The 11,756-nt window shown below is 41.9% G+C and overlaps 1 protein-coding gene across 1 annotated transcript; it reads right to left on the reverse strand.

Moving 5' to 3' along the window:
* Positions 1-317: 317 nt before the first annotated feature.
* YWHAB (tyrosine 3-monooxygenase/tryptophan 5-monooxygenase activation protein beta) lies at positions 318-5,562 on the reverse strand. The gene is made up of 5 exons (XM_003211960.4): positions 5,262-5,562; positions 4,163-4,286; positions 3,088-3,251; positions 1,715-1,810; positions 318-1,239 (listed from the first exon to the last, which is right to left on the reverse strand). Exons 1-5 carry the CDS (start codon positions 5,553-5,555, stop codon positions 1,183-1,185), a joined length of 735 nt encoding a protein of 244 aa, XP_003212008.1. The 5' UTR covers positions 5,556-5,562; the 3' UTR covers positions 318-1,182.
* Between the last annotated feature and the right edge of the window lie 6,194 nt (positions 5,563-11,756).

The raw sequence follows: 11,756 nt of genomic DNA on the forward strand, positions 1-11,756 counted from the left end.
AAAGGCAGATGAGCTGAAGACTGCAACAGCACTGGCAGCTCTCAAGCAGCCGAGACAGAAACCTGTCCTCTGGCAGCCTCAGGTCTCACCTGCCATACTGACATCAGCCACAATCAAACACAGGATGATGTGTGTGTGCGGGGTCTAAAATTGCTTCAGTGGAGTTTCAACAGGTAAAAGGGTGAAGGATGAACGGAGTGGGATGGGAGAAAGTCCTCTATAAAGCAAACTTAAAGAAGGCTCGGTGGAGTAATTAAAAGGCTTTTGAGATAAATTCAAAACGGGAATACCATGGAGTTTTTATTCACCCAAGAGTATAGTAATGCAAAAGTGGCAGATCACTTCATGGTATCATCCAAACTAATAAGGCCATTCAAAAAATTGAATCTTCTGCTATTGCAAGTCCATGATAGTGAACCAAGAATTCTCACTACTGAAGAATATCGAAGATATAATTAAGTTATTGCTGTGGGAAGGGGCTTAGTCATGCATGTTGTATGAGCACAAAACCAATTTTAGAAGTCAAATCCCAGTTATTTGCCAGTGTAAAGAGTTTGGAAATCAAGCTGCTAGCTCCCCCATTACCCTCCTCCTCAAAACAAACCCGATCCTCAGAAAGATAGGATTGACAAAGTGAGCTTTTGACTGAAAGCGGTGCCTCAGACTTGGTTAAAAATGTCTACATGTGCCTGTTAAACTAACTCATAGCAGTGTGTTACTAACTGGAATGCCATACATCGGATTGTTTTCCTTCCATGCCCCAGTGTCACAATAGAATCTCTATAACTTTCTGTACAACTTTACAACAGAATTGTACTTCGACTATTTCGGTGCCAAATTTTACTTTCCACTGTTACATAATTGATGTTTATTTTTCTACCAATAAGAGTTTTGTAAAGTCAATTGCAATCACAAAACCCATAATCACAGTGTTCAGTTAAAAATATAAACACGGTAATCATAACTGTAAATGTTCATAATAGGAAAATTCGGAATGCCATTGTAATAACCGACCTCCGTTTTAAGAACACAGAACACCAACCAACCGTTTTTACCCCACAGACAGTTTTTGCTACGTTGAGGTTGTGAAAGTCGATGTACTATTCTTTTTGCTTGTCGCACAAAGGGATATATGTGTAGGATACAGGGTGACATTGAACATATAGTGAAGCGTGACAGCCATTAGTTCTCTCCCTCCCCAGCATCACCTTCATCTCCCTGGTTTTCCGACGTCCATAGCTGTAAGAAAATACAAATACATTCATGCTGAAAGCATACAGTTAATTACGACTGCAAGTAAAGGGAAAACAGCATAATTAGCAGCTGTGCAATTCACTCGGCTAAGAGTAATCGAGAGCTGAATTTAATAGTAAAGATAAAGGACAAACTAGAAAATGGGTAGAGGATTACAAGTAAAAAGCAAACTGTTTTCAAGGCAAACACAAGGACAGTCTGGCTGTTGAGAACAGGCACACTGCACTCTGTATTACAAAAAGGCTGTTTGTTGCAGTGGTTAACAAGTGGACTCTGATCTAAGCAAGTCTGACTGGTCTGGCTACGAGAAGCACTGCAGTTGAGACACTGACCTACTGCTTCACAAAAAGTGTTCTCAGTGGCACAGAACTGCATGAATCTTCAGCTACGTCCTACTTAGAGTCCAGCTGCCTCAAGCAGCAGCAGCGCAGAACGCAGCGGTTCGCCCTGTGCTACTTACAGTGAGGTTGTCTCTAAGCAGCTGCATGATGAGAGTGCTGTCTTTGTAAGACTCTTCATTCAGCGTGTCCAGCTCTGCTATTGCTTCATCAAATGCCTAAAACACGCAAGGAAAAAAAAGCACTTTCACTCTCTGCTCTCTGAACTCATTTCTGCCTACACAAATCACAGACATTTGTAACAAAGCTTCCATATTTTCTTTTCTAGCAAGAAAAGGAAAGCAGAGTAAGCACCAGATTGCTAAACAACCAGTGGGAAAAGAGAAGTCTCCACGAGGGGCCAGATTAAGGCCAACACCAAGTACTGAAGAGGTAAGCACACACTGCTATATTGAACAATGACTCACATAGCTGAAAGTCAGCTCTAAGAGGAAAACTTAATAGCAATACTTTTAATTAAAGGAAAGACGAAGGCCTCAGTGGTTTAAAGTGAGAGTAGAAGAGAAAGGTACTATACATATTGTTGTATATACACAAATAAGTAGGAAATAAAATGAAAGTCAAGGGCTGGGGTCTTTTTTTTGAGGTTAGAGTAGGGTTCTTTGTTTTGGATTTCTTTTCAAAACAGTACAGCACAGCAGGTATGTTTTAACAGAGATTAAAAGCCATGCTGCCCATCCACCTGTTACACCCGAAAACGCACCCTGCAGGTCAGAGCTGAGAGCCACAATTAGAGTGCTCTCTCATTCAGGTTTCAAACAGATGTAAGCATATTAACTAAAAAAAAATATATAAAAATCAGGAATAGCAGCAGTATTTTGCACAGAAAAACTTTAGTACCTGTTACAAAATATTAAAATATATATCAAGAACACAAAGACTCAGCCGACGCTGTATTACTCAAGTTACTACCAGTTATCATTCCCAGATGTAAAAAAGTGTTTCACTTTAGGCTTTAAGCCTATTTTAGGGAGAAGAGTAAACCGGACAGTGACAACCTATTTGTTTGGTACAAACCATCACACAAGCTCTTTTTGGTCTCTGGAGAGAGGTGAGCAGGCAAACAAGGCAGCACTTTGAGCTATGCCTGTAGAAGACAACGCTCCACATATTAGCTAAGTGTTCAAATTTAAATCAATTTCACTTTAAACTGTTTTCAAACTTGACAGAAGGACATTTTCAGGTAATTATGCGAACACAAGAATCACTTGGTCTCCCCTACTGCTGGATCAACTGCACCAGCAAATTAGCTGTACTGAAGGCTAAGCTAGCCCAGCTAAGTTAACTTACCTGAAAACACATCAAGATGACTATAGTTTAAAGATGACAACATAATTAAGGAATTTCATCTGAGAAAGCATAATCATCTACAAGGTGCTATTGTAACCGTGTAATTATCTCCTTAGCCCACACAAACTGGTAACAATCTGCTTACCGTCTTGGCCAGATTACAGGCTTTTTCAGGAGAATTGAGAATCTCATAATAGAAGACAGAGAAATTGAGAGCCAACCCAAGTCGAATGGGGTGCGTTGGCTGCATCTCTTTCTTGCTAATTTCAAATGCCTCCTGGTAAGCTTGCTGAGAGTTTGCTACCGTTGCTGCAAGAAGCAATTACAAGCATATTAATGTACAGTACATCACTGTTCTTTGTGGTACTTGCATTCTTAGTCTAGACTATTTACGCCACTAGGTATTTATAAAACCACAAAGGCACTCAAGGTTCTTTCAATGATTTCAGAGGGAACAGCCTCTGGCTCAACTACTAAGGCTGAAATATTTGTTCAGATAAAGGTTTGGGCTGTAGTATTTAAATTCTAATAAATCTAGACAATACAGTATGGGGGGAAAGGGGTTTATCTAATCGATGTACTTAAACTCTCCTGAGAAGGATACTTTCCCCAGGCAGGTCATGTACTCAGTACCTCAGTGTGGCCTTTCAGAAGAAAGCAAACAGTCCCTTCCCTGCCTAATGGGTAACAATACATTCAAGAATGGTGTCAAACTAAGCTTACAGTTGTGGACCAGACCAGACACCCACCAAGAATTCGGGCATAATTCAGTGCTGCTTTAACATTTCACAAGATTATCTGGCTTAAGACTCAGTAACCCAACGTCCCACATCTCTGCAAGCAGAAAGCTTGCAAACATTGAAGAATTGTGAGATAAATGCATAGTTGAAACAAAAGATGATAGCAACAAAGCATTTTTCATGGAAAAAAAAAAAAATCAGCTCTCCTCCTCCACACACCAGATAAACAATTTCACACTGCCAAATAAATTTAAAAATCATAGAGGTTGGGGGTTGCATGCAGAATTTGACTGATGTGATTGGTTAATTGCTTCTATTAATTTCACAGAAACTTGTTTCTCTAAAAGTGACCTGCACTGCACTCATCTTCAAAACTATACAGCACGAGCAAAAAAGAAAGAAAAAGGAAAAAATGAGAAGTGTTCCCTCACTTTATTCTGCCCAGTCCCCAGTAGAATGAGAGCTTTCATCTCTACCTACTTTGCTTATTGTCCCCAGATGCCACCTCTGACAGGTATCTGTAGTAATCGCCTTTCATTTTCAAATAGAAGACCTTGCTTTCCGGCTGCGTGGCATTGACAATCAGGTATTTATCCAGGAGTTCCTGAGAAAGGAAACTTGTTTTTTTCCCAAGTCATAAAAATAATGTCTGAAACAGAGCCTCCATCGCAACGGTAAACACAAACTTAGAACATTAACATGTGTATTTGTGTGTCAGTCACTGTGACGCTCCCTGAACTCAGAAAGGAAAAAAGAAACCACTTGGATCCTCACCCTCAGAAAATCTGCTCTGCTGAAGCTACTGAGAATCACTCCTGCAGAACCTAATGGCTATCAGAGCTTAGTACTGCAAATATTTTCCTAGAAATACACTGGAGCAAACCTACACCCACAAGCAGGCTAATGAAGAGCAGCAGCTTGCCATTAGCACAAATGCAGTCACTTTTCCCACCACAAGCTTCAACTCTGTGCACATCAGTGAATCTGTAACAAATAATTCTACCTGCAGCTCCAGCTGAAAACCTGAACAGTAGACAGCACATGCACATTCAGAAAGAGGTGAAAAGACTGAGAATACCATCTGTTCCTGAGGGCAGATCTGTAGCAAAACAAACAGCAATATAAAGGATCCCTCTCGTTTAAGAGAAAGAAACAACAGAACTAATTTTGGGGAAGCGCAGACCTTTTCCACCCCCTAAAAGGTACTGAACAATCCTCAGGAAGTCAGCATTCATTAACAAAACCATTTCAGCAAACAGCAAGCTTTTTATCAGGATTTATGCTATTGCTAAACTCACGTTCACACTGAGCACTGGCCAGCAGTTAGGCAGTCTTCAACTCTGCCTTGTTCATTTCTATTTAAACAAAATGCTATTTTTAAAACACGTAAGAATCCAAAAAATTCCTTTAGAAACAAACTAGACTTCTCAGGAGCTAGAACTGGACTTAAACCTGTGGTTAAGCATACCCGTTTCCCTGCTATGGTGATGCAGCATCTATAACCCTAAGAAGACTCCTTAAGGCTCTCTGAAGAATACTGCAGTACTAGCTACTGTTATTTTTGCTGTTGGATTATTACCAGAACATCATTGCAGATATCTTGCAATTCAGCCTCAATTTTCTCACGATATTCTCTTCCCATCTGCTGTTTTTTCTCATTCCTCTCTGTTTTCTGTTCAATGCTGGAAATCACACGCCAAGATGAGCGGCGGGCACCGACCACGTTCTTGTAGGCAACTGAGAGGAGATTCCTTTCTTCATTGGACAGTTCATGTCCTTGCTCAGTGACAGCCTTCATAGCAGCAGCCATGTCATCGTAACGCTCGGCCTGCTCAGCCAGTTTGGCTTTCTGTACTAACTCACTCTTATCCATGGCTATCCTGCAATTAGCGGGGAATAAAAACAGAAAAATACTTTTAGGTCATCTGTATAGCAAAAGTTAATGCTGATGGGTGAAGGACAACTCACAGTCACTAAAAGGTGGCAAGATTACCCACTCCAGTAGATGTGTTTCTTTTTGTAAAAAAAAAAAAAAAGAAATAACAATTTACACGAAGGAATTATGTGTAATTACAACCCTGAAAGCACATAACCATTATTCCTCATACTTCAGTGAGGAATGAAATGAGCACAAAGGTAGGCACATCAGTATGTTCCCTGCGTAAGTCTCTCCTCTTTCCCACACCGGCCATAGGTCAGCCTGGGGCACACCTCACGCTCTAATGCAGGCATCAGCAGAGCCTCTGTTTGTATTGGTTGTGCACTGGTCTTCAACAGCAACTGTTTCAGAGCACAGACCCACAGGACAGCTCGCTCCTCCTGGCACCAGGTATTTCTGCTCGCTGCAGGAGCTGTTTCTGTGGGAATGTACCACACCTACTACAGACACAGCTTCAGCAACCACAGAAAATACACTGACACTGCTCTACCAGAAAGTTATTCTTGATAGATAGAAACATGTCTAAAATGGGCAATCCTACACACCTAGAGTGGCTGCAGATTCAGGCTTCTAAGATCCTTAAGTAACACTGACGTTCACAGCAATGAATGGGATGTGGCCTGCATAACTGCTGCAAAACCAATGGCTCGTGTGGAAACAACTTGTTTATCATTCCTGGTGGCTTCAGCTAACCTGCACCAAGAAAAACACAGCACACGACCACTGTGTCCTGAAGAGCTTCAGCAAAGAAAAATGAAGCTAGTAAAGAACTTGTCAGTAAGCAGACCGAGTGCTGCTTGTTCCTGCAAGACAGCGGCAACATACAGTTAACTTGGCTAAAATTTAGCTAACCTTGTATTCCACCGGCTGGGCCCCAGTTTGGAGGAAAACAAGATGAGTCTCCATGCAGAGGACCTCAATGCCTCACAAACTCTCAGGTGTGCAGATTTATCAGTAACATTTACCCACAGACTTAAATCTGCACTTCCTGACAGGCCCAGAATGGTCGTGTTTGATAGCACTGAGCACTAAGATTCCTTTCTTGCTGCTTCAAGCCAATCAGGGCTCTCAATGTCTAAACCAAGATGTCTGCAACCAGAAATTTTCAGTCCTAGACCGAAACAGCTTAGAAACAACTCTAAAGGAACAGGAAAAAATGAATGAGAACAATAAATTGTGCAACCTGGTGCAGGGAACCTGCTTTGGCAGGGGGTTGGACTCGATGATCTCTGAAGGTCCCTTCCAACCCCTACGATTCTGTGACTCTGTGGAATTCCTAATTGGCTTTCACAGGCTTGTATTAATTAGGCAAGAGACTGCAGCCCTATTTAAAGGGCTGACAACACACTGGTGTATATACACACATACATAGTGAGGAAATCAGACTCTTTACCACTGAGAGGATCTACCACATCTACAACTGCACCCAGATGGTGCAACTTCCAAAACCATTCCCTGAACTCAGCACTGTGTTTGATTATGTGCTTCACGTGGGAAGTAAGGCCTTTTCTTCATCCATGAACAGAGCACACTTGAAGATGCTTTTCATGCCAACTTTAAATAACAGGACATCTAAACAAAACACTTCCAGCTTCCTCAGTCTGCACAGCTTCTAGAAGGAGTTTTACTGCCATCATCTTCTCTTCCTTTCAGGGAACACAATTATACATTAGAAAAAGCCTGCATGCTGAAGCCCCGAGGCAAGCAACACCAGTTCACATTTTGCCACTGAAAAGCCAGTATGATCTTTGACCTGCATTGTGCCAATAGTGGTCTGACATGCACACAAGTCACTGGTCCAGAATTCTGTTTACAAACAGAATATAGTTTAGTTTTGAAATGCTGAAGAGTTTGTTTTATCAAGCTAGCTGACATATTTATCTTTGGTTGCAAGTCAGTTTGTGGCAGCCAGTGGGCTCATGTAAGGACGTGCTAAGGAAATCAGAGGGAACTGCAAGGACAAAGTGCTAGTGGATAAAAGAGCTCCAGAACCCACTTTAACACATCAGCTATAGAGCCAAAGCATTAGCACAGAGCATTACAACGCTGTTTCTCAAATAACTTTCTTCAGTAGCATAAATTCATGCACATCTTAAATGCAACTCAAACTCATTACTGAAGATGGAGCTCCTCAGAACTTCACTGGCTTAAATTAAGAATTCATTATACGGGGGTTTGAACTGCCAATTTATCTTAATATCTGTACTCTTAGTGTGTTTGCCATGAAACTACAAAGTACTCTTCCATAAAATGGAGTTAGCAGAACTTAAATGCAGCAAGACAATCATTGCCCACACCAAGATGTCTGCAACCAGCCAGTAAGCCTACCATTACTTCAGTCACAGGGTGCTGTGTAAAGAACACCATTTTATTCTCCATTGCTTACCTTACTAGAAGCCTGAAGAAGAGCTTTGCAGAGCTATGTTGGCTTGAGCTCCAAAAGAGGGAGGTGTTTGCCAGAAGGAAAAAAAGATACAAGGAAAGGAGTGATGTTTGAAAAGGCAGAGGCAAGTATCACTTATAACTAGTCCCTCCCATAAAGGAGATGGAAGCCACGCTAACAACGGATCAGTGTGCCACAGTCTGAAACAAGCAAAGCCTAGAGCTAAAAAAAGTCCTAGGCCACAAACAGAAGCCAGCTAACAAAGGTTACCTGCAGCTAGGAGCCAGACACACAGAGGTGACAAACAGAAGGCCAACAGGAATGATCTACTCTGGTGCTAATGAAGCCATGCCATGTCGGCAAAAGGGAAAGAGGGAAGATGGAAGAAGGAGGGAAGACGTGCAGATCACAGCCATGGAGGAGTTGCAAAAGTTGCCTGTTCTAAGCAGAAGATTCTCAGATTTGTTAATACAATGAAAATTCTTAAGATTGCCTTCTTAAGAATCTGTCAGACGACAACTCAGCAGCCCGGAAAGAAGTGGCTGGACACCACTTACAGTAAGGAATGCCACTACTAGCCAGCAGCTGCAGCCATCAGTACAAGCAGCCAGCAACTCAAAGCACTCCGATCCCCCGCACTCAAAGAGACAAAAACCACCTCTCCCTCATACAGCCTAAGCTCTTCCAACCTGCACGGGATGGCACGAATTGATTGGAGAAAGTTCCAGCTGCTTACTTCCCTCCCCACAAAAAGTTTGACAGCTGCGTAGGTGAGAGCTGCTACAATTACAAAATACCTAAGGTAGAGGTCAGGAGGTTTATAAACGCTTGGCTGCTTTCAGTGCAAGAGGCAGTAAGGAGGGGAAGGCGTGCCCATCCTGGGCACAGCACCTGAAGTCAGTACACCCAGAGCTTTCAAGAGAAGAGTGATGCACAGCATTGGAGTTTACATGTCAATAACAGCTGAAGAGCAAACCACGTAGGTAGCGTTCTTCAGAAGAGTGCAAGTGCTTGAGGAGCACTGCATCGTGCTGCCCAGCAGTTACAACACCTGCTTTGTGGCCTTCGCTGCTTCCAGGCTCAATGGACTGTTTTAGGACAAAGCCAAAACAGATCAGAAGTAACTGTGTTTAAAGTCTGTAGGAACTAGATGAAAAATGACACTGAAAATAATCTGGCTTATGTAACATATTGAACTGACAAGACAATACTAATAAGCTGATGCTGGCCTGAAGTCTGCCTGTTCTTCTGATGCTAATTAAATCATTGATTGCTGTGTACTGTTTTTTCTCCTCACAGCAACTATTAGAGGCTGTCAAACAAACACTTCCACCTCATTATAAAACTGGTGCAACTACTGGTTTGACAACCCCATCACTAATGAGTCAAGTAGAGACGCAATTTAACAGACTAACGTTTCACTGTGAGAAATGAGTGTAAAATCAGATTCAGTGAAACGTGACACAATCATTTCTTGGTCACAAACTGTGGAGATCCGTTCAAATTATAACAGGAAAAGCAGAAATGTGCTATAGCTCTTGTGGTTCAGCTACCAACATGTGAACATACCTTACAGGTTTGTGGATAGGCAATTTACAAAATTAAACATGTCTGTGAGGTACGTTCCATTCTATATCCACATTTCACATTCTACTTCTGTAATTATTGAGACCACAAGCTTTTGAGTTATTTCTAACACAAATGGCAAAGCCGTAATTCAGGGGCACACATGCTGACACTAGAGCTACAATGCTGGCAGAACCTGTGTGATGCTGATGGCAGTCACCATCAAGCAGGCATCACTGGCAGTATCTTCTACAGGAAAGGAGTTGGCCCTCTTTAAATGGAGTGCAAGGAACCTTCTTTGCTTTATCTCGGGCATTTCACTTCATTATTTTTGCCTCTCTATTTCAGTTCCCTCCAAGGCAACCATCTATTGTTAAAAACTGATCAGAAAATGGACGTCTGCTACGATCAGAACACTGAGTTCTTCTACAGCTACCCTCAGCTTGGCTACAACAAAACTTCAGTAAAATACTTAAGGAAGGAAAAAGAAAATGGTTTCACAGCTGTGATATTCTCGCTGACCTTGTGTAGCACACAGCACCAACCTCCTCTGTACCTGCTGGTTAGAAATACATCCCGGCCTTCAGTGCTAATCATCCTGCAAATGCTAAGGTAACATTAACATTCTATAAAGCCATGCCTCAATTTGCTCAGGCCACTTTCTGCCACCATTAATTGTTTCTCCCTAGAAGTGACCAACATCATTTTGGAAAAATGATACACAGGGCTTTCAGTCTCTGCAAATAACCGTGGGATTTTTCTATCAGAAGTAAAAAGAGCACGGATGGAAGCTGATATTGTGTGGACAACTTAAATTTAGTGACCGCAGCCTTGCTGTCCCTACTGACTTTTGATGAGGAACTTGAGGCTGAAAAGCATTGCACTGCTACATACCTATGGCACTTGACACAGGATAGCTGCAGGTGGAGACAAGCACGCGGTTCCAAAGTACAGCATACTTACATGGTAACACCTTGTGGTTCCAATGAGTGCTTTTGGCCAGACTCCAAGTGGAAATAGCGAGTTATCCCAAAAGATCTCCCCCCCAGGCATAAAATTAATGACAAACTAATGTCACTTTTGGGAAGTCACTTTTGTTAATAACAGTCTGAAAAACATTTCTATTACAGCATGGAGCAAAAAGTGTGGCTATATAAAAAACACTAAAATAGGGCCCAGCCCTGCTGGGATTTATGAGGACACCAGACAGACTGCAGCACTGGCTTTTCATCCCATCATTCAAATAATTATTTACTTAACTCCTCCTCATCGGGGTTTATTCACATACAGCATAAAAAGCTGCACACCAGCAAAGGTCTGCTTACAAAAAAAAAGGACTCAACATCAAAATAGCAGAGATCAGAACATGCAGTACTGACATAATGAGGTTGAGAAAACTGCACCAGGCCCATCTGTGCAAGGAGTCTACTACTCCATTGGTACCAATTTAATAAACCAAGTGTTACGTAATCTATATTTTTGTAGGTTTTTAATATCAAGAGTGAAGGAAAGCATTCACATTCCTTTTTTCCTTTTCTAGACCAGTATGCATCTCCATACTACTCTCAAACAAAAGCTTCTCTTTAAATACGAGCATTACAATTTCTGACTGAGGTCGTGCAGCAGTGCATATGTGAAGACAGATATTCCTACAGCCACCACTGCTCCACAACTTTACCAATTCTTTTGTAGGAATGTAGGTTTTATAATGCTGCATGATATACAGTTTTTCTTCCTACCACAAGAAAAGTTATTTTAACTGTTAGCAAGGAATTTAACTAAGTAACTAATTTATACTGCAGTGGCTGCACGAGATACATGTTTGCCCTACATGCTAACACAGTCTCACCGCATCTCACTGACTTTCTATCGTTCCAATTAATATCTGATTATACATACCTCAAATAAGGCCTAAAGTTGTCAGCTCTGGGTTAGTACCCAACCTTCTTATATGTTGGGGACAGCGTGAAGTCACCTTCTTTCTCTCTACAGTCCTCCCTAAACTCATCTCTACTCCCAAATACGAATAATTAAGAACTAAAAATAACACCATCGATATTACGTCTTCTTCTGAAGCACCGGGGACGTTTCTCTGATCACCTCTGCTAAACCTGAGCGGGCTCACACGGACGGGCGCCGCCCCAGGGCTGCCTCGAACGGCTCCCGGCCTCGTGAGCGCCGCGAAA

Source organism: Meleagris gallopavo, chromosome 22 (assembly GCF_000146605.3).
Source record: "Meleagris gallopavo isolate NT-WF06-2002-E0010 breed Aviagen turkey brand Nicholas breeding stock chromosome 22, Turkey_5.1, whole genome shotgun sequence".
Lineage (NCBI taxonomy): Eukaryota > Metazoa > Chordata > Aves > Galliformes > Phasianidae > Meleagris > Meleagris gallopavo.